The sequence below is a fragment of the Culex quinquefasciatus genome, chromosome 1 (genome assembly GCF_015732765.1).
Source record: "Culex quinquefasciatus strain JHB chromosome 1, VPISU_Cqui_1.0_pri_paternal, whole genome shotgun sequence".
Classification (NCBI taxonomy): domain Eukaryota; kingdom Metazoa; phylum Arthropoda; class Insecta; order Diptera; family Culicidae; genus Culex; species Culex quinquefasciatus.
Window position 1 is genome coordinate 49,504,636 of NC_051861.1, and position 25,589 is coordinate 49,530,224.

Sequence of the window (25,589 nt, forward strand, 5' to 3'; positions counted from 1 at the left end):
AATTCAATATTGAATTGGAAAATATTATGACATTGAAATATAAGTAATAATTTTAAACACAATAATTGTTTGGTTGAATTCAAAGCGCGTATTTTTTTGTTTTTTTTTTAAGAAAAGATTTTTTTATAAAGGCCACGTGGTCAGCCGTCGACCCCCCCCCCCCTCCCCCCCATGGCTTTTCATGGTTTTTTTCGGTCGGATTTCGGACCCCCTCCCCCCCCCCCTAAGGAGACCACGTGGTTTATGCACGACCCCTTACACCCTATTGGGCATATCTCTGCTTATATTGAACAAAAACGGATACTTTTTTATGGAACTTGTTCAGAAAACTGTTTTCTACAATGTGATTGATTCTAAAATGTAATGGTGTAATGTGGCAGAGGATTGAAGAAATAATTTCCGGAACCTATTGGGTAATAAGAGCTTATTAAATAAATAATCTATGTTTTGCATTGTTTAATGCTCAAATTGGTATCTGGGCAATGTGTTGCTGTATGTGCATGACAAATTGTACAAAGAAAAGATTTATTTTCGGTCGTAGCGAGGTTTCCAGCTTGGATTTTGGGGTAATTTCAAAGAAAGCTAGAAATCTGGTAAATCCGGTTCGATTTTTTTTATTGGAGGTCAAATATGGTTGATTAAAGTCCCCAAGGCATATTCATAAGAAATTTGAGTAATATTAACATGAAAGCACCGATTTTCTTTGAATTTTTTGAAATAAATCGAAAAATAATCTTCAAAAAAAAAAGTTGCTCTAGACCCCCGACGAAATATTTCGGTATACCCCGCAAAATGTCGGGAAAGAGGTCTTCTTTCACGGTGCCAAATATCAGACATACCGTTTTTTTATCATTAGTTTGTTCTAAAAAACACACCGTGAGACTACCAACTTCATTTATTGAATAAAACTTCAATTTAATACGATTAAAAGCAGGTAAAATTATAACAACGAACACATTCGCGGTTCGGCACACTCCGGAGTGACGTGTAACATTGTGTTTAGGTACTATTCGAAGGCACAGCGAGGCGGCAGGTAACGATGCTTCAATCCTGCATGACGCGCACACTGTTGGACAAGTCCACGTGCCCGTGGAGAACTTTCCGTTGGAGATTCTGCAAAATTGCGAGTTGATTAGCAAGGTTGTGAGATTTTATTTTTGTTAAAGGTACCTTGTTAAACTTATCCCTGAGGATGAGATTTTTCCGCTTGAGATTGTTAATCTTCTCGATCTCCTTTTTGCGCAGCACCTCCGGCAGGTTCTTCACCTGGCGACGCGTGTTTTCGCGGATCGCCTTCGACGAGAAGATGCGCGTTTGAGCTGATACGAATAAACAGAATGCAAGATTAGAATGCGATTTAGAGAGAAATTAGTCGGGATTCTCACCAAGTGGTGGCGGCGGCAACCGCTGCTTCACATCGCACCTCCGCAGCGAATCATCCGACGTTAGCAGAAGCAACTTCTTGCGCTGCTTGTTTCGCTCCGAGCGCAGTTTGTGCAGTTCGTTGACACACTTTTGACGCTCCTTCAGCCGCGACAGCGTGCTCGGTCTGGCCCGCCGAAACTGCTCCTTCAACGGAAGCAGCTCCAGCTGATCGGGGTCGTCGTTTGTTTTGCTGCTCGTGTCGGTTGAGCTGGTCCGGTAGACTTGGTCTTTTTCGGGATCTCGAAGCTGTCGCTTTGTATCGCCGCCCTGGAACGTGATCACGTACGCGATTGAGCTGGGCTTGGTCTGCTGTTGTTTGTCCTGTTTGCGGTGCGTTCCGTCGACGATTTCGGTGTGTTTGGTTGGTTGTGGCTGCTGCTGACGGTGGCGGCAGGGACAATCGCACGCGCAGTGACATCCGGCTGCGGACGGAACCTGCACGGCGGTAGAAGTTTTGGGTTGGGACTCGAAGATCGGTTTGGTTCGGAGGATTGAGCTGGTGGTTTGAGTGCCGGCGGGTTTGGCGTTGGTAGTGAGGCTTTCTGGCGAGGATCGGGTTGACTTGATGTCATATTGGTGGGTTGTGGTGTTTGTGAGGGTGTTGGCTGCAGGAATCGACATGGAGTCGGAGGAGATGAACACGTCGATACTTGGGGGCTTGGCAAGCTTTCGTACGCTGTACTTTTCGTCTAGCCGCGAGTAGTGGTCCTGTTTGCTTTGGCGTCCGCTGTACGGTTTCGTGTACAGATGCTGCTGATCGTCGAGCATCGATCGCTTGCGATGTCGTTCGTAGTTTTCGATAAACTTGTCCTTTCTTGCTTTGATGAACGTTGCAATGCTTTCGTCTGATGTTGGTGTTTCCAGTTTTGACCGGTTCTGGATCATCTTTTTCAGGTGGTAGTGCGAATTCCAAGCCGATTCCGACTCGGTTGAATATTCCGTTTCATTTTTCGAATCCGCGCTGGGTGTGTCGCCGTGAACCGATGTATAAACGGGAGCGCTGGCCGAACTCCGAACCCGGCGTTGAGTATTTTCGTAAATATTTTCCTTTTCCTCCGATGTTGGCGGAGCCAACGGCTTCCGGAACTTCTCCTGAACCGGAACCGTCGTGCCCGTACCGCCCCGAATCTCCCGAACCGCTTGCTGCTCCTCCAGCAGCAGCAGTTTGATCGCCTTCAGGTGTTCAATCTTCTTGTCGACCTTCAACAGCTGCGTTTGCTTCTCCTTTTGGAACAGCGCAAAGATGCGATCTCCACTTGAAGTTGTCGTCGTCGGAGCACTGACCGTTTCGCGACTTCGTCGCAAATCCTGTTGATTGGCGTAGTCCACCTCGGAGCGGGTCATCGGTCGCAGGTAGTCGGTCATGGCTTTGCGGATTCGCTGATCGCTGGATCGAACACCGTCGGACAGGGAAGATTTTGGCAGTGAGAATTGCGAGCGGTGCTTTGCGGTTCCTTTGGACGAGTCTGGGCGCGATGAGGACAGCGTGGGCTGGGACGAGGTGAGGGAAGTTGCAGGATTGCGGCCTTCGTTACTTTTGATGCTCAGTTCCTGGAAGTTCTTCACGATTGGATCTGAAATTTCCTGACTCTTACCATCTCTCTCACCCTCTGTTGACGCCCGTGACTTCTCTTCCTCTACAACTTCTTCAACAGCAACAACAGGTGTGTCCGCTCTCTCCTTCCCTCCCCTTTCGGACGTCCTAGAACTGCCACTACTAGCCACCTCCTCGACGCCACTCATGCCCTCAAGCACCTTCCCTTCGTCCCGCTTTACCTTCCCACAATACTCCAACAGCTGCTCCTTCGTGCGCCCCCGCGGGTCGTTCTTCACCATCTTGCGGAATATCTTATCGATCAAACTTTGCTTGACGCGCGCGGGCAAGCTCGGCGACTCGTAAATCGTGTTGTACAGCGTCATGCCGAGGCGAAGTTCGTCGTCAAAGTTGTACTCCCCTCCGGTTGACTGTTGCATTGCGGAAGAGGATGAGGTTGATGAAGTCACTTCCGGGGAAGTTTTCAATGTGGATCCGGTTGAGGATTGATGGACTTGGTTGCTTTCGTTGATACTCGGGGGAGACGAAAAGAACTCAAAACTGTCGGCCACGTCGGCTTGGTCGGTGGTGGGTTCCACGACGGAGGGGGTTTTGTTACTTATGGAAGAGAGCGACTTTTGGGGAGATGTTCCAACTTGCTTGCTGGTCGTATCGATTGATTGTGCTGCTTGAATTCCTTTGGTGAGGATCTTCACGAGGCTGGTTTGGGTTGATTTCACCGGTCGTAGAGGCACCTCTTTCGACCCTACGACCTTTGGAGTACTTTGAGCATCCGGGTTCATCAAACTGAGCGATATCTCCGATGGATTTGGGTATTTTTCCTTGTACTTTTGGTAAACGTTTTGCCACTTTCTTGGTGCGTCCACCTTTGGCGTCTCTTTTGGCTCTTCCACCTCAACCTTTTTCGACGGAACATTTTTAACCACGACGATCTTCTCGTCAAAGTTCAACCCCTTCTTGGCAAAGTACTTCTGCAGGCAGCGCTTCTCAGTCTCGTTTAAATCGGACGCTCCACAAAAGTAAAACTTTTCGTTGGAATCGTATCCAATGTCCCCGAGGGAGTCCCACTCCAGCTTCTGTTTCGCCGAAGCCACACTACTGGACGGCGAAATGTCCCTCGTTGTTTCAATCGTCTCCTCGGCAGGATTTAAATTGCTCGGTTTTAGCACCGGACGAATCGGTTCCTCCGTTTGCTGCTCAACGGAACGAGCCTCCGGCATGGTTTGCGTCGCCGCCGAACTAATCTCGTGAATCGCTGGGCCAGGTGCCGAACCTAAAAGATACATTCCCATTTAATTCAAGTAAAAATCAACAAACCAAATTTAAATCACACCTAAAATTGCCTGCCTCGGCGAGACCAGCATGGCCGGTTGCACCGGCGGCGCCTGCGGTAGCTTAATCTCAATCACCGACTCCAAATTAAAGTTGAAATTCCTGCCCGACTTCTTCTCACTCTTCACCTCCTTCACCACCACCTCCGGCGCAGCTTCCACCTTCGCCGGACTCTTCACACAGGACGACTTGCCACTCCCCCCAGAAGCATCCAACCGCTCCCTCGACTTCCCTTTCTCCTTTCCCTGTTCCTCACCCCTCATCGTACTCAAATTCTCCATCGACCGCCCGACTTTTTCCGCCACCCGCTCCCGCCGGTCCAACTCCTCCAGCCCGGGCAAACTTCCGTCGCTCGAAGATCGCGTCGTGCTGGCCGCTCGCAGCCGCAGGAACCGCTCCAGGTCGCGGTTCTGGCCGTGGCGCACGTAATAATCCATTATCTGGTCCGTTATCCGGGCGTTGCCGGAAATGTTGGCCATTCTGACGGCGGCTAGAGGACACTTTTCTTACATAAGGCAACCGAAACTCAAACGACGACGATCAAGCTGAAAAAAAAGCTGTTGTTGTTTGCTTCCACGGGCAACGAACGCGAAATTCCGTTGGAAAGTGTGACAGCTGCAGCAACTGTTTTTGATGCGTGTAAACAAACAAAAGTTAAGCAGCAAACGGAATGCCGCAGCCTGATGACGGAAAGGTTTTGTGCCAAGGCATTCAAAAGCAGAAGGTTAGAATTGATTGATTGATTGTTTATTCGGTAGGAAAAGCCACCAAAGCAGTAGCGCCAAAAACCTATCGAGATGTCAAATCTGCAACATGGAGTTAAACTTTCTGTGAAGTTGTTGTGAAGTTTACCATGGCACTTCGAAAAGTTTAACTCCATGTTGCACCCACACACTCTCACTTTTAATTTCTCGATATCATTTAAATACAATAGACAAATCCAGCGAAAGCTCAACGCTGCTTTTTGATGGTGAGAGATTTGACAGCTCCCATACTAAATGTCTCGATTTTCATACTTTTTGTTAATTTTCTTCTAAAATAAAACACTTAACATATGAAAACTATATATTTTTGGTGCCCAAAATTCCTGCTGAATCGAATGGTGTACTTATCTCAATTGCACATTTTTTGAACAGTTTTTATTTTAATAATATTCTAGACACATTTTGTGCACCTAATCAATCAATACTTTTATCATAAATAATCATTTTATTGCTTAAAAATTGAGTTTTCCTGAGCTCCCATATTCAAATACATGGATGCTGTCATTTCTAACACCATTGGCCACCTAGCAGCCATTTCAAACTGGATACGTCTATATACAATTGTTTTTGCAAGCAGAACATAACCAAAGTTTTCCGTACCCTAAGCAAACGTCAAATCAATACAAATTGCTGCCGGATCATTTTCCGGATCTCTCCCGGAAAAGATCCGCCAGAAATTTTGTATGGTTTGACGTTTGCGAAGGGTATCAAAAAAGGTAAACAAATCACTTCGTGCATCAGCCAATAAATTTTAGTGTTTACAATTTTTTTTTAATATCCGGTCAAACTCCATTGGTTTCCACCCGTGAAGGAGTTTGGTTGATCCTGGCAAGAGAAATCTGAAAAGATATAAAAAAGTGCATAGATTATGGCGATAATGGCAAAATATAGAATAAAGATAAATGTGTCGGAAAACTAACTATTTAAACTGAGTTTTAGAAGGAAGCAAAAGTGAAAAAATAAAAATGAGAAGATTGGAAAACAAAATAGTCTACCATGAAACAAAAAAATCGAAGGATTTGAGCAATCGGCTACCATACGTTTCCATCATACGGAAGAATTAACCATTGAGTTGGAAATTGGAAATTTTGATAAAATATAAAATAAAAGTTGCTCTGCTGATAATCTGTTGCCATCAGCGATGGAATAATCATCATCAAAAGAAAATCTTCGGAAATCCATCAAGAGAAAAAATCCGAAGGGTGCATCACTTTCCTCTCTAGCGCACGAAAGACCGATAAAAGCAACCGTCCCCTAACATGACAGTTTTCGTGAGTTGCGCGTATACACCGACAGATGGCAAGTGGGCCTCGTCAGAGTACGCCCATCAAATACGCAACTCAAAATTTGCATAGCAAACTTTTTTTTTCGTGACGGCTTTTGTGGCACGCTCACTTCAACAGTTCTAGACTAATATTTGAACGTGGCTTATCTCTAAACAAGTTTTTAAAGAAAATGATTCCATAATGCTTATTTTGTCGTTTTAAACCAAAACAAGGCAAAAACTATGTTTAATTAAACTATTCGCCATTTTCAAAAATTTGGCTAGATAATATCGAACACCGCCATCTTAGGCCCACTGGGCCCACAAAACGGGGTACGCTCAGTTTGTATGGGAGATGTCAACATGCTCCCGGGCTGGATAAAAGGAATCTAAAAAAATCATCTTGATTATTCGGTGGAACATCGTTTTCACTATTACGCCTATAAGTGTAACGTCACACTTCGAAAAATGATCTGTCACATTTTGTAGATGGGCAATGTGTGTAAACAAAGTGAAATAAATGATTTTAAGTGGTGCTGACAAGGTAATTCACAAAAAATCATTAGCAGATTGATTTTTTTTTGAAGAATTTCGGGAGCGATTTTCTTTTTGCGAGATCTCTTTCGCGGGTGAAGAAAGTTCGCAAGCGAAATTGATAGTTTTGCGATTATTCCATCCCTGTTTGCAATCTATTCGTTAAAATATAGAGCTTGACTGGGGTCTTCGGAAGTGACCGGTGGCGTACCGTGAGAATCGGTACAGCTTGGACTATGATGTTGGCCAACATTTAGCAAAAAACAAGTGTTTTTTTAGCATGCTGTTTTAAACTTTTAAAAATAAATATAAAAATCAAGCTCATTTTTCTGAAATTATCACTGTAGTATTGAATGTAGTTTATTTTGCCATAAAAGGTTTCTTTTCCAATCAAAAGTAAAAAAACTTTTAACGATACAATGGTTTTGTTCCATAAATGCATGGTAGTATCAAAAACTTTTCAACTTTTAAATTAAAAAGTTTGAACTTTCTACGAATATTCACCAACGCAAACTTTTAATCCAACGAGCGATCTTTTTAAATTTAGAGTTTTTTTTTTCTTTGTGTGTACTTACTACTTACTTTAATTTGATAGGTAAAATCAGCAAAATCAGCCTAGAATTTGCGATGAATAAAGTACTTGCAAATTAAGTTTAAAGGGAAGTGCGCAGAAGTGCGTTATTTACTGTTTATACCCCACAGAAAGAAAAATAGAAACTAAAACTACACCCTAACCAAAAATCATGATTTTCTGAGTTCAATATCCTACTTCCCATACATTTTTTGTGTAATCGCAGTCGAACTGAAAAAACCGTATAAAAAACGAACTCAGCAAAGTGTGATTTTCAGTTCTGGAGTTTTTTTTTTGAAAAGGTCCAATAAACAAAATTTTCAGTTTTTGCTTTTTGGGTGTTTTTCAATACCCCTGACTCAAGGCGGTTTCAAAAACACCCAAAAAGCAAAAACTGGAAATTTGGTTTATTGGACCTTTAAAAAAAAACTCCAGAGTTACAGTGTAGCTCTTTCAACCCAGTTCAACCCATATAACCATTTTTATGGTTGTAGTACCTGAACTCATAAAATCGTATGAAAAAGTGGGATACTAGTAAGGGTGTAAAATGATCATGACTAAAAACTAAAAACTAGATCAGGCCCAAAGGGCCAACATGTTGGGCACCCCTGATTTATCAAAACGATTATGACTATTTTTCTGAGCAAAATGACTTTTTGTACTTAAACAAAGTGTTTAAAATTGATTTTTAAATTAAGTTCAAAATATTGGATTACTGATTTGTTTTGTTTGATTGCTAGAATTTTTTAAACTTCTTCACCCAAACTTGAGTAACTTTGAAACAGTGTGTACACAACTCGCGACAACCCCGTTGAGCTGTGACGTTTTTTGTAACCTCATATTTTGACAGTTTCCAGGTAGTTAGTTAACATTTTGCTACGAAGGATTAATCTTTTCCTGTAAACAAGTCGACTCAAAATGTCAAAACAATTCACTCTCCCTCAACATTGCTGACGTCACCCCGAGTTTTCTCTATTCACCACTAGCGAGCTGTCACATGAGAGGGTGGTGAATTCGCAACTAAAATCGTCATCGTCGGTCAGAGGAATTTTTTCACCCCACACAGCAGACAACCCTCCTTCGGTTCGATTTGGCAGCCAGCGCCGATCGCGAGAAGACGACAGTGTCCAAGTTTGTTCCCGTCCACTCGCCAGCAGCAGCAGCAGCAGCAGTTGTGTGACCATCTCGTCGGTGGATTTCACGGGTCACGCGGCCGCAAAAGTTAGCACTTCTTTTTTTTCCCCGAGGGAACAACCCCCAGCGCGGAATAATTCCAGGAGGAATCTAGTTTGAAGGAGGAGGAACACGATAATCGACGCCAAGATGTCCCTTAACCGTGCTCAGGCCACCAAGGAGCATGTCCTGGCCGTGTCCAGAGACTTCATCTCCCAGCCGCGACTGAGTAAGTATCCGGATTTGTGCGGGGAGGAAAACTGGCCAACTTTGATTTGAAGGGGCAATTTGGGTAGAGGCAAAAGTCGAAGCCTACTTTTTCGGATGTGTCATGTGATAACCTTTATTTGCAAAGGTCTTTGGTTTTGAACACTTTTCCCAATGGATTATTCCCTAAAGTGCGTAGTTTGAGCAGTTTCTACAAAAATTAAACATTGTTTTAGATGCAAGAAGTTGTGCAAACGAAATTATCGATTGGATTGCAAATTTGGCATCGAAATGAGAGAAATCTCTTGCCGAAATGTAGGGTTCTAGGAACCTCAAAACAATGCTCTTCCCTGTGAGAACAATGGTTTGATTACCTAATCAGCTAATAGTCACATAGTGGCAATCAAATTCATTATTTTTTTAACGTTTTCATCAAATTTTCCTCAAAAATCATTCGAAAATTCTGTTTTGATGTCACATGACACCACTGTCAAAACACCTGACTCTCCCTCTTTCGCTCTCTCTCTTCGTCTCACTCTCTCGCGTACCCGACGACATCAATACATTTAAGCAGGCTTTGCTGGTGTGCGTGTGACGAAACAGCCGGTTGTCTCGCTCTCGCCCACGAGTGTTGTCATAATCACACACTGACTGATAGTGGAATGTGTGAAGCAGCTCATTGATGATGCTCTCACGCACTCGTGCATCAATGAAAAAAAAAATAGAGATAATCCTCGCCTGCTCTGTCAACGGCTGGAAAATGGTCATTGATTGTTGGTTGTCACTTTTTTACCATGATTAATTAATCGGGGATGTTTAATTGACTGCACGGCGGTGCAGTTTAAATCAATAAATTGCACAAAAATAATGATGGCAGGGCAGGGGTGGGAAGCAACGACGATAAGATAAACTCTGTGCTGGCCGGTTTCTGGAAGAAGAAACTCGATAAGACATCACATGCTCTACCCGATTACATAAAGAAATCGTCGCAATCAAGTGGTGCTGGGACGTCATTTTGAATGTGATGATAACTCAAATAAGTAAACTTTATTTTACGGTCGAACATTTGTCTCGGTCGTTTTCTGCTCTAAAAATTTCGAGAGTCTTGCTTGTCTTATGTCAACAAAGCATTACTTCAGCATTAAATTGCTAATTACAAAAAATAATCCATGTTTCCATTACCATTGAGTTGAAAGCATTCAGAGTTCAACTAAAGGGTCCTTTGAAAATGGAAATTTCCATAGCATAGGACATTAAAAAAAACTCTAGATTAGAAATGATTGAAAATCTAAAGCATTTTGAAATATTTTGCAGTTCATACTTGATTTCCGAAGACTCGGATATCTGAAGATATTTTTGTCACAATTTTTCAAAGCATGATCTATTACCCAATTGAATAGTTGAACTTTTTCGCACTCATGACCTTTTTCAAAACTGGTTCATTTCTCACCTAACACCACGTGATGGTGGTGTACTGTATTCAACGAGAACTAGCAGGATACCGGCTGATCATTTGCATTTTGCAGTTTCTTCAGTTTCCAAGCCATTGCTTTACAAAATTGAAATTTCAAAAACCTGAATCTCACGTTTTTATAACCTTAACCCTCTACAACCCAACCCCGCCTTTAGACGGGCTTCGATTTTTAAAAAAACGTCAAAAATCCATTTTCTACCAATTTTTGATCTCTAAAAAGTATTGGAGTTACTCTTAAAATTTCACAAAATTTATGGGTTGGAAGTTTTACTTGTTTTATGTGACTTTGTCAATGTTTTAAAAAAAGTTTACTTTTTAAGGAATCAACTTTGGCTGTGTTTTTTACTGACATTTTTACGCATTTTTTTTTTTAATTTAAATGATAATGGTGCCACATAATGTGAAAATCAAGCGAAAAATTGAAAAAGTGACTGTAAAAACATGAAAAAATTAGATAGGCAAAATGTAATGATAGGAGGTGGTAGAATAGGCCAAATACTACCAAAAATATGCATAAACTAAACAAGATAAATGCAAATTAATATACTAAAAATTAAACAAGAAAAACATAAAACAAGAGAAGTCAAGTTTTTCGTAGAAGTTGCTCAAATTGACCTACTGAACACAAGAAAAATAAAAAAAATCACCAAAAAAGGGCAATAGAGGGTTATTTTTTTTTTTACAAAAAATCCTTTTCTTTGCGAATTGTAATCGATATACATAAGTAAGCTATCGGCTGTTGAAAATTAAGTGCTTTTTAGGTGACACTTTCTTTAATTTATATTTGAGTGGCAGTATCTCAGATACGAAAATATTAATCTTCAGCGACAATATTATAGCAAATTTTCTGAACCTTAAAAAAATATGTTTATAAATGGTCACTCATGGTCACTATTTTTAGAATCGAAAAACTGCAAATATTTCGCTAAAATCAAACTTTCGGTGGCTATATCTTGAAAACGGAGCCCTTTATCAAAAAATCTGTAAAGTACTTTTCGATTGCAAATTCAATTTTGCATGAAACTTTAATTTTTTCCAAAAATCACTGATTTTTTTTGACCATGTTTCTCTATGGTTCAAAAGTTGCGGATTTTTGTCCTCTAAAACATATCAAAAAATCTCGAAAATAAAAAAAAATACGTATTTTGGGAAATTGAGTTTTAGTGAAAAAAAAGTTGATAAAAAAATCACAAATGTGCAAAAAAAAATCCGTGTACCTATTTTTTCTCAAAAGTCCTCAACAATATCTACAACTTTGCCGAAGGCACCAAATTGATCTGAAAATTCATTCAAAAGTTACATATATTCAAATATTTACGTACCATTTTTGTATGGACAGCTGCAAAAATTGCATGGAGACTTGTATGGGTGAACCAATGACTGAAAATAGCTTCTTTGGTCATATGGAAGGCCCCCACAAGGTTTGAGTCAAATCAAAAAATATAAAAAATAAAGATGGGCCGATTTCGTAGAGAGTTGCTCTGTTGTATCAAGTGTGTGGTTATTATTGTGGAAAAATTGCGAAGCGAATTGCTTCACTTCACTGAATTTCAGCTGTACAAAAGTGTCCAAAAGCGTGAGTTTTTGACATACCAAAGCCAATAGCAATCCACAAGTGTTGCCCCGCCGGAAATCACGATCAGAGCGGTGCCTTCTCGATGTCTGCGATTTTGGCAAACAGTCAAACGCGAAAAAGTGCGAGTTTGTTTGTCTGTCATAGTTTAATATCTCCTTAAAAATGTGTGTGGTTTACTGTTATCATCAAAAAGTTTCTATGAAACTGTAAGGAACATGCGCTCAAACCTTATTTCTCCACTTCTCATCCCACAGCCTACAAGACCGTGTCCGGTGTGAACGGTCCTCTGGTCATCCTGGACGAGGTCAAGTTCCCCAAGTTTGCCGAGATTGTGCAGCTGCGGCTGGCCGACGGTACGATCCGCTCCGGCCAGGTGCTCGAGGTGAGCGGCTCCAAGGCCGTCGTCCAGGTGTTCGAGGGCACCTCCGGTATCGACGCCAAGAACACGGTGTGCGAGTTCACCGGCGACATTCTGCGCACGCCCGTCTCCGAGGACATGCTGGGCCGTGTGTTCAACGGTTCCGGTAAGCCCATCGACAAGGGACCGCCGATTCTGGCCGAGGACTTTTTGGATATTCAGGTATAGGGATTTTGACTTGGTTCATGTTTGGCGGAAGATGATTGTGAATTGTTTGTTTTTGGTAGGGTCAACCCATCAACCCGTGGTCCCGTATCTACCCGGAGGAAATGATCCAGACCGGTATCTCGGCTATCGACGTGATGAACTCGATTGCCCGTGGACAGAAGATTCCGATCTTCTCGGCTGCTGGTTTGCCGCACAATGAAATTGCCGCTCAAATTTGTCGTCAGGCCGGTCTGGTCAAGCACACCGGAAAGTCTGTGCTGGACGATCATGAGGAGAACTTTGCCATCGTGTTCGCCGCTATGGGTGTCAACATGGAGACGGCTCGTTTCTTCAAACAGGACTTCGAGGAGAACGGTTCCATGGAGAACGTGTGCTTGTTCTTGAACTTGGCCAACGATCCGACCATCGAGCGTATCATTACGCCGCGTTTGGCGTTGACGGCTGCCGAGTTCTTGGCTTACCAGTGCGAGAAGCACGTGCTGGTCATCTTGACCGACATGTCCTCGTACGCTGAGGCCCTGCGTGAGGTGTCTGCTGCCCGTGAGGAGGTGCCCGGACGTCGTGGTTTCCCCGGTTACATGTACACTGATTTGGCCACTATCTACGAGCGTGCCGGACGTGTTGAGGGTCGTAACGGATCGATTACGCAGATTCCGATCTTGACTATGCCTAACGACGATATTACCCATCCGATTCCCGATTTGACCGGATACATTACGGAGGGTCAGATCTACGTTGACCGTCAGCTGCACAACAGACAGATCTACCCGCCGGTCAACGTGCTGCCGTCGCTGTCCCGTCTGATGAAGTCCGCCATCGGTGAGGGCATGACGCGCAAGGATCACTCGGACGTGTCCAACCAGCTGTACGCTTGCTACGCCATCGGTAAGGACGTGCAGGCCATGAAGGCCGTCGTCGGTGAGGAGGCCCTCACGCCGGACGATCTGCTGTACCTGGAGTTCCTGTCCAAGTTCGAGAAGAACTTCATCTCCCAAGGTAACTACGAGAATCGTACCGTGTTCGAGTCGCTGGACATTGGCTGGCAGCTGCTGCGTATCTTCCCCAAGGAAATGCTCAAGCGTATCCCGGCCTCGATCCTGGCCGAATTCTACCCGCGAGACTCGCGCCATTAAGCTGCCGCTCTCCTCCCTCCCCCACGTCAAGTACTGCTTCACCCTACTTCTTCCCACCCCTTCCCCTTATGTTTTCTTTTTCAAAGTAATTGTTGTATTCTCCTTGTTCGATTTTGTTTTTTGTTATTCAAGTTTATATTTTTTGCCATATTTCATGTGAACGATGATCATGAGCCGAGAAAGTATTGTTATTTAATGTAGACGGTGAAACATCTTTCCACTTTTTGCCCCGCCCTCCCCTAAGATCCAAAATATTGTCAACATCTTATCGAAGCAAAAATAGTGCGAATCAAAAAAAAAAAATAGCCAGCGCGTTTGATTCAACTTATCGGACTTAAATCGAGTAACAAACAAATTATACGTGTGTGTGTGTCTCAAATCAAGCAAAATGTCATTTCGCAATTTCCCACTTTAAGTGTGTGTGAACAATTCAACGCTGTGCAAAAATGAAGCATTCCTTTTTAAAAACTACGAACCCAGCACGTGTTTACCCTCGACGCAACAAACAACAAAAAAAAAAAACGGCCCAAAATTAAAAGTGCACCCGCCGAGCGCGCGACTTTCCCTCGGGCAATTTTCCCCGCGCAAAGATCCCGCCCTGCCCTCCCACTTTTAAAAGCCCGCGCCAACCGATCGCGTGTGTGAAAAAGAATCGACTGCCAAATCCCCGACTCGAAACACACAAAAAAATCGCAACCAACGCAATCAACCAACAAGGAACAACCAATAATAGCACGAAATGTCATCTTGAAAGTGCAACCGGAACGAAAGAAGAGAAGCGAGCGAGCGAGGGTTTGAAATTGATTCCAGCGGGGAAACCTTTTCAGCATCAGGATTCTCCGCGGTCAACAGTTTCCGGTGGCGCACGCCGGCTCGGAACGAGATCCCAGTCCAAAAGCAAAAGAGTCGGTGGGGGTTGGTGTGGCGTGGCTTTGGAAAGGTGGAGGTCATTGGCGGGTTTTGGCGGGCAAGATTGCGGTCCGATCTTGGAAAGCCGCTTTCGGTGCGTGGTTCTTCTCTATTGATATTTCTGTGTAAGGACCTTTAAAATAATCAACAGTTAAACAATTATTTTCTAATCATGCTTTGTGCTCTTGTGTGCTAAGGAAGTATCGAAATAAGCGAGGAAAAAGATTCAACTAAGCGTAAGAACAAATCTTAGTTTCGGTTTCTTTGTTTACTTTCGTGCTAAAAAAACAATCATTTACTGCAAATTATTAATTTTTTCTTTCCTTTTTTTTGAAAACACAATTGTTAATATATTTTTAATCGCTAGTACGTAAGACCCCAAGCGTTTCCTTTTTTGCATGTTCTTATTCGTCGTCGTGTTAAATGGTGAGAAAGCCCTCTCGAAAGGGGGCAGTTTGGTCACTTGGCAAGTGGCCACTAGCCTCCCGTGTCCAGCGGGCATCTGTTTCCTGCAAAGTTGCCCCATCACCCAAGTCTCGTTTAACCGCTCGCGAATCCCCTTTGATTATCACCACGAGAGAAAAAGAGGTTGTTTCAGCTGGTTCGTTGACGAATGGGAGAAACCGCCATCTGCTTTCCCACGTGACGAACTTCTCGTTTTACCATCCCGGAGCTGGAGTTCAACCCAATAGCGACGGTTCGAAACTTTCAACTCGCAAGGAGTTAGATCTACCCTGAAAATTGGACTCGAGCGGTTCTGTGGACACTTTCAAGGCGATTCTTTCACACCTCCGGCAGAGAAGGCTTTCTGAACAATAATTAGTTTGTAAGGCCTCTAAATCTTAGTGAAAAAAAAGAAGTAAATCACACATAACCGTAGCGTTACGCGCGACGTCACAAACGCTACTGTAGCTGAGAGTTTGAGTAAGCACTTCTTAGAACAAATTTCAAGCCCCCTTAAAAGAAAAATTATTCAAGCAGAACTCTTAACACAAAGACACACGAGAGAGAGAGAGAGAGTGTAGAACCGATTTGAAGAGATATTTAAAAAATAGAAGAAATCTTATTGTAACTGTGCAGACAAAAAAAACAAATGATTATATTACGATACTATTAGCTGTTGATGAAGAGTAACATTATTCACTGTATACACACTAAAAATGGCGAGAAAGAAAAACAAACAAAAAAATCAATAAAAAGCGGACAAAAAACTTAACCTCGCAAATGTTTCAATTGCCGAAAATTTGAAGAAATACGAGATGAATCCCCCGGGCGAAATGGGCAAGCATTAGTCCCACACCCCTCCTAATCTCGCACCGGGTTGGCAAGAGAAATGATATCTAATCAGTTGGCATCCATTTCTCGAGGCAGTGGGACTGTGTGTGGAACGACGCACGTTTGTTGCATGGTTCAATCTTCATTTCACTCTCTCGAAAATTGATGGTCGCTTTTCGCTCGCAGGTAAATCTTGGTTATGCAAAAAATTCCACTCTGAATGGTAAGTTGGAGCATTTTTCAGGTCGGTGTGAGTGGTACTTACTGAAGGTTATTTGGAATTCAATTTTCAAATTTACAGTAGCTGCCCAGAATGGGAAATTGTTTGTAGAGAAAACCAAACCGAATTCAGAACAATGTGAACCTCCAAAGTATTGTTGTTTTCTGAGCATCTGTGCAGAATGCTTTGCTTTTCTCGAAGTATACGAACCCCCTACGACATAATTGCTCGGGCGGCCCCGGTCAATTCGAAGTTACCCCAGGCACCCCGAGTGCAGGACACATTGAGGGTAGAAAGTGGATTAAATTTTCAGTGAATACAATAATTATGACAATACACTCAACCCCCGGTGGTTGGTCACTTTTTCGTTTGACACTTTTTTAGTTTGTACCCCGTTGGTTGGTCAAAGTCAAACTAAAAAGTGACGAACTGTCACTTTTTACACGGTGCTCACGCACACTATCAAAACAAACATTTGGTAGTGTGTGTGAACTCCGTGTAAAAGGGGTGTCAAACTAAAAAGTGAACCCGTTCGTTTGACAACAGGTGGTGTCAAACCATCGGGGTTTGAGTGTATAGGTTCATATAATCCTTATTCCACGATCTTACCTTTTGACACTATCAAACCTAGCAATATATTGCATCTTACCATTCAAACCATAATTTCCGCTATATTCTTCATGCGGAATCGTCGTCTACTTTCTTCACCGTATTATCTGATTATCACGGTGTTGCGATGTTGTTCCAACATTTTTTTTTTAGCTTCAACGACCGATTATTATTCACGCACTTATAAAAATACTTGTTCTGTTTCGCGGATTTGTCTTCTTAAATTTTGGACAGATTATTTATCTTTTCACTGTGAAAAATACACGTGTGTTGGCTGATACAATTACTTTTTTGGTCATCGTATGCTCGCAGAGTACATGAAAGAGAAAAAGAGAAAAAATGGGATAAGTATAATTTAAAATTAATTCGAACTGTTAACGCCCAGTTAACCAAAATTGACGATCTAGTAGGAAAACACTTTCAGGCAACACTGTAGATTATGTTACACCACACACACAATCTCAGTAGCCCTTCGTGTACCTTTATGTTCAATGTTTGTAATCGTTTCAGGACACGAAGTGGTTTGTCTTTTGTAATGTTTTGTAGACTTCCCGGTCGCAAGAACTTGACTAGCTTAGAAATAGACTAGACACTTACCACAAAACACTTCTGACCAGATGGTCGACCGGGACAGTCTCCCCTCCTCAGGGGCAAGATAAGTACTCTTAAATAAAAGTTGTAGAAAAAGTACTCTTTAGCACAATAAAGTCGCCCCTTAGTAAATCGCATTTGCTTACCAGATCACAAGTTTCACCCCCGACACACAGGACCACATCCGCTACGATGTGCGTCAACATTTTGTTTTTTTTTTTTTTTATTTTTTTTATTTTTTTTTTTATTAACCGCGAATGGACACATATGAACGAGACATGTGGTGGTCAAGTAGATGACGATCACTTGTGGTAGTCAGGTTGAAGCATCTTCTTCGTTGTTTTCCCGCTACAGCTTCCAGTGGCCGACGTCGAGCCAGCGGTAGAAATCCGAGTGGCAAGCTGTAACGAGAAGAGGTGAGCGCAGGGGCTGCTGGTACGGTAAGCGAGTACTTAACTTGGGTTAAGTCTCAGTCACGGGGTCCAGTTTGTCTCCCAGACCCACGTGACGAGGCTTTTCGTCGACACTAAAGATGCTCCTCGTACTACTGCTGGGTTGGATCGACGGTTCTGGCGCTCTGGTAGATTGTCGGACGGCATTCTTCAGCTGGTGTGGTTGTTGCTGGAAAGAATGGGCGACTGAGGGTCTGGTAAGAGAGGAACACAATGGGTACTTGCCTGTAATCAAGTCCCAGCCGCGGGGTTCCACGAACCCACACGGCGAGGCCTTGTTCCTCTTTACAGATGCTCCAGGAACGCGCTCGATTCCCCCGAGCTTGGGCCAGGAGTCCACTCGACTGGCGACTCTTCTAAAGAGTGAAGACCGGATCTCGCGCCGGCGGCTCCTTTCCCGTGCGAGGCCAGGAGTCCACTCGACTGACGTGCGGATGCGTGAGACTCCACCGTGACCGGTAGAGTGCGAGGACAGCTCGCTGGGTCGTTTCGGTTCTCGTGATGACCGCGTGGCGAGAGTTGCTGGAATCCGCTCCAGCGGGTTGGTGTTCGTGGTGAGTGTAGCCGGCCGTCATCGCAACTCGTGCCGTACAGCAACGGCGGTTGGTGATAATGTCGCTTCGTCCGGTGGCGAAAGCGTCGTGCGATGTGCTGGCTACCTTGCAGCTCGGCGCGCTGCTTCTTGGTGTTATGTACACCCCTCGTTCGTTGTACTAAATTAGAACGCAAATGTCAAACGTAGAGCGTAACGTTCTGAAACGACTTCGCTGTGAGGTTGAATAAATCTTTCCTTTTTATCATCTAGAACTCAAACCGAGCACATCTTTTCTAAAAAATCCGGACTTCTTCGTATTAATTGGCGACGAGGAAAAAAGAGTTTTCTCAGTTTTCCTCGGTAGAAATCGGTGTAGGCAAGCGCATCGGTTGGAGGAAAATTTGGGAGAAGTTTTTCTTTGGTTACCGGGGAAATCGGTGATAACTGATTGGCCCGTGAAGCAGCGGAATTTTTGTTTCGTGTGAAAAAGGCAGTCGGTGATAACACAGTTCAACAAAAAATCAAATGTTTCTTGTCTCTGAGACGAGAATAAGTGTTCCTAGTAGATTTTTGCATGCTGAATCCGAATCCGGGTCCAGAATTGCTCCAAGTGGTCCCAATTTTGAGATACACTCGTTTGAAATGTTAGTTTAGGCCAAAATTAGCTACATTGTCGACTATTTTACAAAGAACTATTGAATAAACAACTAAACCAATACATGTATCTTAAAGTTCACGTTTTCCCTTTCTGAAACACCCTGGTTTTAAAATTCGATTGTTTCTACGCATATTTATAGCCATTTTAAAATTAGAATTTGACTTGCATGCAAGTTGGAAAAACTTGAATGAGAACCAACTGAAAATAAAATTATAAAATGGCTATAAATATGCGTAGAAACAATCAAATTTTAAAAACCAGGGGTGTTTCAGAAAGGGGAAAACGTGAACTTTAAGATACATGTATTGGTTTAGTTGTTTATTCAATAGTTCTTTTGTAAAATAGTCAACAAAGTAGCTAATTTTGGCCTAAACTAACATTTTAAACGGGTGTATCTCAAAATTGGGACCATTTGGAGCAATTCTGGACCCGGATTCGGATTCAGCAGGCAAAATTCTACTAGGAACACATATACTCGTCTCAGAGACAAAATCTTGTTGGACTGTGTAATCGATTGTCCCGGAAGACTACGGATTTGGTCCGTGTGAAAAGACAGTCGGTGATAATCGATTTGTCCAGAAAATACAGAATTGTCCGTGTGAACACGTCGGTAAGCAGCAAGTTGACGAAGGAAAGAACAAAAGGAATCGCACGAGGGGCAGACAAAAGAGAAGCCATTTTGTTTTCTTTCCCTGACGCGGAGCGTGGAAAAAGTGGTTTTTTTTGGAGTTTTCTGTAGACGGTTAAGCAAAAAAAAAGTGCAGTGTTCGTGGTGTAGAACCTCTTTTTTATTATTGAAACTATAACAATAATTAATTTTTAACGACTGCCTGTTTACGGCAGGTCTAATATCTTTGTTTGAAGAGTAATAAGAGTGTAATCTTTTGTTTTAACAGGGTCGATCCGAGGAGCCGGACATTTTGGTGTTTTCTGGCCGGGGCGGTGTGTTCTGCCTTTGTGACGTGTCGGGAATCATCAACGAGGCGGTGGATTGTCCTTCCGGTGATTTCGGAACAGAACCAAGTGATTTCGACGTTGTCGGAAGCTGATAGGTGACCGGCTGGTAATTTCTGTCGCTACGGGTGAGCGGGGAACGAGCCACGTGTTGCAGTACCTGGAAGCGCTGATTTTTGAGGTTAAGTTGCCGCTGTGTGGGTGAGTCACTTCAAACCTTTATATATATTGATTTTGAGCCAGACTAATAGGTCTCCTTGTGCTTTTTTTTTTTTTTAAAAACTATTGATTGAAGTTTGTTGAAATGAGCCAAGGAGGCATGGTTTCATCCATCGAGCCGTTCCGCAAGGGTTCTTCGTTTTCGGACTGGATTTGCCGTCTGAAATATACATTCGACGGTAATGACGTGACAGATTCTAAAAAACAAAAAGCTCACTTTATGAATTTATGCGGTCCTTATCTATTTACTCAACTTAAAACGATTTATAATGAGAAGGATTTGGCCAATGCAACCTTCAACGATATTGAAGCCAAACTTAAATTGAAGCTAGATAGGGTAGAACCTGACCTTGTTCAAAGATTCCGGTTGAGTCTGCGTAATCAGCAGCCTGACGAAACGGCAGAAGAATTTGTACAGGCCGTCAAGCTGCAGGCGGATTTTTGTGGTTTCGGTGCCTTTCGTGATGTGGCCATCCAAGACCGCATTTTGGCGGGCTTAAGGGATGATCGGTTGAAGGAAATGTTGTTGAAGGAGGAAGGTTTAACGTTAGATAAAATGGATAAACTAATTACGACGTGGAATATAGCCAGGGATAACGCGCATGCATTGAACAATAACAACAACAACTTCAATTATTATAATCTTCCTGTCGGGTTTATCGATCAATATTCTCCACAACAACATAATTTTCGTTCTTCTGGGCAAGTGAACAACTTTCGTAGATCGGTGCATGAGAGATTAGGTTTTCGTCCGTACATTAGGCAAAACTCACAGTCACAAAATAACAACAATAATAATAACTACAGACGTGATGCGAACAATTTTTATCATCGTAATCAAAATCATCGCTATTCTGGCAGATACAACACACAATACAATAATCGCAATGACAATCACACAAACAACAACAACAACAGAAACAATCAACAACCGAACCGTTACAATAACAAAAATTTTAGAAATAATGAATCAAACAGTAGATATGGGCAAGGTTCTCAGCCAGAGTTAGAAGAGGAATCTGTGGTAGTCTGTGAATATTGCGGGGTTCCTGGCCATGTGAAACGCAAGTGTTTTACTCTCAAGAATTTGAAGCGTGATGTGGTCAAATTTGTAGATCTAGCGAAACCTGGAACCAGTTCAGAGAAGCAGCTCACGGACATGATGGGTCGATTGACAACAGCTGGCGACATGGCTGGAAGTGACAGCGATGATAGTTACTCCGAATGGAACTCAGGTGAATTGCAGTGTATGTGTGTGGAGTCCATTAATAAGATTAGTGAGCCATGTTTGATGAATGTCAAACTTGATGATATTTTGGTGTCGATGGAAGTAGATTGTGGTTCTACGGTTACTGTGATGGGCAAGAGCCAATATTTTACTCTTTTGACAAACCTTTGAAACAATGTGATAAGCAACTTTTGGTGGTGAACGGAAACAAGCTGGAAATTGAGGGAGAAACAGATGTGTTAGTTGAGCTCAATGGTTCTAGACATGTTTTGAAGCTTCTTATTTTGAATTCAAACTTTAAATTTATTCCACTTTTGGCAGGAACTGGATGGATATTTTCTTCTCTCAATGGAGGCAATTTTTTCTAGCAATTTGATTGTTGATGAACAAGTCAATAGTTTAACTACACCAAAACGTGAAGAATTGATTGAGGAAATTAAAAATGATTATGGTGAGGTTTTCATTAAGGATTTTTTACTCCTATTAAAGGTTTTGAAGCTGAATTGGTTTTGAGGAGTGATGTGCCCATTTTTAAAAAGGCTTATGACGTACCTTACAGGTTAAGGGAGAAAGTTTTAATTTATTTAGATCGATTGGAGAAACAAAATGTGATAACTCCGGTAAAGTCGAGTGACTGGGCGTCTCCTGTTATTGTTGTAATGAAAAAAGATAATCAGATTAGATTGGTGATTGACTGCAGGGTCTCAATCAACAAGGTGTTGGTTCCAAATTCCTATCCTTTGCCGGTTGCATGTGATTTATTTGCTAAATTGGCAAATTGCAAGGTTTTTGTTGTTTGGATTTGGAGGGAGCTTATACTCAACTTGCTTTATCGGAGAGGTCCAGAAAATTTATGGTTATTAATACTATTAAAGGTTTGTTTACATATAACCGTTTACCACAGGGGGCTTCTCCTAGTGCGTCAATTTTTCAATTTGTCATGGACCAAATATTGGGTGGCATTGAAAATGTTTTCTGTTACTTGGATGATGTGTTAATAGCAGGAGAGAATGTTGATGATTGTCGTCAGAAGCTGTTAATTGTTTTGGACAGACTTGCGAAGGCAAACATTAAAGTAAATTGGGAAAAGTGCAAATTTTTGTGCCTGAATTAAATTATTTGGGACATATTATTGGGGAGAAAGGTTTAATGACCAGCCCTGACAAAATTTCAACTATACAAAAAGCTAAAGTGCCTACAAATGTACATGAACTAAAGTCTTATTTGGGATTGATTAATTATTATAACAGATTTGTGCCTAATTTATCTTCCAAGTTATATCATCTCTACAATTTGTTGAGGAAAAATGTTAAATTTGTCTGGAGTCATGATTGTGACACGGCATTTCAAGAAAGTAAACAATCTTTGATTAAAGCCAATATTTTGGAGTTTTATGATCCCCATAAAGAAATTGTTGTGGTGTCTGACGCCTCGGGCTATGGTCTGGGAGGAGTAATTGCTCATGTAATTGACAAGGTTGAAAAACCAATTAGTTTTACTTCTTTTAGTTTAGATGACGCACAAAAAAAGTATCCAATTCTGCATTTGGAAGCTTTGGCATTAGTTTGTACTATTAAGAAATTTCATAAATATTTATTTGGACAAGAGTTTATTGCTTACACTGATCACAAACCCTTGCTGGGGATTTTCGGCAAGGAGGGCAAAACTCAATATTTGTAACGAGACTTCAACGCTATATTTTGGAGCTGTCCATTTACAAGTTTGAGCTCAGATACAGGCCTTCTGCGAAAATGGGAAATGCGGATTTTTGTTCGCGATTTCCATTGGAGCAGGCGGTGCCTGCTGAGTTAGATCAAGATTTTGTTCGGAGCATAAATTTCAGTAACACATTGCCAATAGATTATGTTATGGTTGCGAAGGTGACAAAGGACGACGTTTATTTACAACAAATTATTAACTATCTGCGTGATGGTTGGCCGCTTAAGTTTGACAAACGCTTAATGGACGTTTTTGCAAATCAGAAAGATTTGGAAGTAGTTGAAGGGTGCGTTTTGTACCAGGACAGGGTGGTTATACCACGTTTAATGCAAAGCGGAATTTTGACACTTTTGCATGCCAATCACGCAGGGATAGTGAAAATGAAACAGTTAGCACGAAAACATGTCTATTGGTTTGGTATAAACAAAGATATTGAAAGCTTTGTCTCAACTTGTGATGTATGCGCTAGCATGGCAGTGGTGCCAAAACCAAAAATTTTGTCTCAGTGGACTCCAACAACAAGACCATTTAGTAGGATACATATTGATTTTTTCCATTTTTCTCATAGCAATTTTCTTTTAATTGTGGATTCAAACACAAAGTGGTTAGAGATTGAGTGGATGAAGAAAGGTACGGATTGTGCCAAAGTATTGCAGAAATTGGTTGCATATTTTGCAAGATTTGGGTTACCAGATGTTTTGGTATCGGACGGCGGTCCTCCATTTAATTCTCATGCATTTGTTTCATTTCTTGAAAAACAGGGCATTAAGGTGTTGAAAAGTCCACCATATAATCCATCTAGTAATGGCCAAGCTGAAAGGCTGGTGAGAACTGCGAAGGATGTTTTAAAGAAGTTTTTACTAGAACCTGCAATGGCTGAGATTGATTTGGAGAACCAGATTAGTTTGTTTTTGATGAATTATAGGAACAATGTAGTTTCTAGTACCGGGCAACTTCCTGCGGAAAAGGTGTTCAATTATAAACCTAAAACTTTGCTTGATTTACTTAATCCCAAAAACAATTATAAGCAGCATCTTCTCAAGCAACAATCCTCGCCTGATGAAAACCTAGATGATTGTCTTAGGGATGTGGAAGTTTCTAATGACTTTTTAAAAGATCTGATTCCAGGGGATGTTGTATGGTACAAAAACCATAATGCGCATATCCCAAACAAATGGATTAGAGCACATTTTCTAAAACAATTTTCCAAAACTTATTCCAGGTGTCGGTTGGAAGCGCTCGGGTGATGGCCCACAAGATGCAGCTTAAACCCCATCACGAGCGTAAGGAGCGCCCGAATGTGCACCTGTTTCCGGTGGTGCACGGCGAATACGAGGGCGAGGAGGAAGCAGTTTGTACGGCTGCAGCAGATATTAGTTCGGAAGAAGAATTTCGAGGATTTCCGGTGATGGCTGGAGGAAAAAGAAGAAAAAGAAGTGCGCTTACGGCAGAATTGCCTGAAGAGTATCCACGTAGATCAAAAAGGCTCAGAAAGCCGATTCATGATTTGAATTATCAATATAATTAGTGAATTCAGAAGACTAGGATTTTTTTTAAATTAAATAATCATTAAAAGTGATATCAGAGAATTAGGAGAAAAAAACAAATTCGTTCAGATAAATTAACTAAATTGAATTGTATTCATTAGAAATCTTTCTTGCTAAAAGAGGGAGGAGTTGTTATGTACACCCCTCGTTCGTTGTACTAAATTAGAACGCAAATGTCAAACGTAGAGCGTAACGTTCTGAAACGACTTCGCTGTGAGGTTGAATAAATCTTTCCTTTTTATCATCTAGAACTCAAACCGAGCACATCTTTTCTAAAAAATCCGGACTTCTTCGTATTACTTGGTTTGTTGGGTGTGTTGGCCGGCCGCCATGGAAGAACCATGCTTGCGGCGCCGGTACGCTTGGCGTAGATGGCTCTCGCTGAGCCGAGGTGGTCCGATCCCGCCCAGGTGGCGGAAACGACAATTCCGGATGATCTGCCTGGTGAGATTCCGGAACTGGTGGGCACTGCAGAAATCGCGCGTGAGTTTCTGGCAGTCGCGTGTTGTCCCGTTTGGCACGGGTTGTGCTTTGTCGATCTGAATCGTCCAAATCGACGGCTTGAGCAGCTCGTAGCCGGCCATGTGCAGACCGACCGCTGCGACGGTTGGGTTTGGGGTCAGATCTCGGAGTAGGCTGGTCTCTCGTAGCTCCATCGTGCGCCGACGGACTTGAAATCCTGCTGAAGCGGGTTCGCAGGGCACATTGAGAGGGCTATCCTTATCTGCCACGATGCGACGATCCTCGGCGGACTCACGTCGTGGAACTGGCACGGCCAGTTGGGTGTGGTACGATTCTTTTGTGGGGCTTGGACGCCACCAGATTCGCGGGAACAACTGGCCCGACGGTCGGACCAGAATCTGCCGGAACATGTCCGCACAGACCGGAAGCGGTTGGAAACTGGTGCACGAGATGGCGGTGGGGTTGATCTGGATGCTGTGACCAGGGGTTTCTTCAAGAAAGTCCGATTCCGAGCGACAAGAATCCTCGAAGCCGGCACTGAGCGTAGGAACGGAGTTGGTCTTTGGTAGACACGTTAAAACACAGTGTGGGAGAGTATCGACCTTGGCGCGGACGAC

The 25,589-nt window shown here is 42.6% G+C and overlaps 3 protein-coding genes and 1 long non-coding RNA gene across 4 annotated transcripts; 2 read left to right on the forward strand and 2 right to left on the reverse strand.

The window, feature by feature from the left end:
• Positions 1–877: 877 nt before the first annotated feature.
• On the reverse strand, positions 878–4,946 carry LOC119766532 (mucin-4-like). The gene is made up of 4 exons (XM_038251210.1): positions 4,314–4,946; positions 1,386–4,253; positions 1,171–1,319; positions 878–1,113 (listed from the first exon to the last, which is right to left on the reverse strand). The coding sequence occupies exons 1-4, from the start codon at positions 4,789–4,791 to the stop codon at positions 1,045–1,047; spliced, it is 3,564 nt and encodes a 1,187-aa protein (XP_038107138.1). The 5' UTR covers positions 4,792–4,946; the 3' UTR covers positions 878–1,044.
• A 3,532-nt stretch (positions 4,947–8,478) lies between these two features.
• LOC6034923 (V-type proton ATPase subunit B) lies at positions 8,479–15,719 on the forward strand. Its single transcript, XM_001845136.2, has 3 exons — positions 8,479–8,847; positions 12,130–12,455; positions 12,521–15,719. Exons 1-3 carry the CDS (start codon positions 8,769–8,771, stop codon positions 13,592–13,594), a joined length of 1,479 nt encoding a protein of 492 aa, XP_001845188.1. The 5' UTR covers positions 8,479–8,768; the 3' UTR covers positions 13,595–15,719.
• Positions 15,720–20,067: 4,348 nt separating this feature from the next.
• LOC119765230 lies at positions 20,068–21,129 on the reverse strand. Its single transcript, XR_005276583.1, has 2 exons — positions 20,993–21,129; positions 20,068–20,511 (listed from the first exon to the last, which is right to left on the reverse strand). It is a non-coding gene; the product is annotated as an uncharacterized LOC119765230 (long non-coding RNA).
• Positions 20,968–24,728, forward strand: LOC119765229. The gene is made up of 2 exons (XM_038248702.1): positions 20,968–21,251; positions 24,186–24,728. Exons 1-2 carry the CDS (start codon positions 21,225–21,227, stop codon positions 24,489–24,491), a joined length of 333 nt encoding a protein of 110 aa, XP_038104630.1. The 5' UTR covers positions 20,968–21,224; the 3' UTR covers positions 24,492–24,728.
• Positions 24,729–25,589: the final 861 nt, after the last annotated feature.

Bases quoted from the DNA above. Each gene is read 5' to 3' on its own strand.
- LOC119766532 (XM_038251210.1), bottom strand. From the start codon at position 4,791: ATGGCCAACATTTCCGGCAACGCCCGGATAACGGACCAGATAATGGAT. The intron at 1,320-1,385 runs GTGAGAATCCCG...TATTCGTATCAG, and splicing joins GTTGCCGCCGCCACCACTTG to CTCAAACGCGCATCTTCTCG. The intron at 1,114-1,170 runs GTACCTTTAACA...GCAATTTTGCAG, and splicing joins TCAGGGATAAGTTTAACAAG to AATCTCCAACGGAAAGTTCT.
- LOC6034923 (XM_001845136.2), top strand. From the start codon at position 8,769: ATGTCCCTTAACCGTGCTCAGGCCACCAAGGAGCATGTCCTGGCCGTG. The intron at 8,848-12,129 runs GTAAGTATCCGG...CTCATCCCACAG, and splicing joins CATCTCCCAGCCGCGACTGA to CCTACAAGACCGTGTCCGGT. The intron at 12,456-12,520 runs GTATAGGGATTT...TGTTTTTGGTAG, and splicing joins AGGACTTTTTGGATATTCAG to GGTCAACCCATCAACCCGTG.
- LOC119765229 (XM_038248702.1), top strand. From the start codon at position 21,225: ATGATAGTTACTCCGAATGGAACTCAG. The intron at 21,252-24,185 runs GTGAATTGCAGT...AACTTATTCCAG, and splicing joins TTACTCCGAATGGAACTCAG to GTGTCGGTTGGAAGCGCTCG.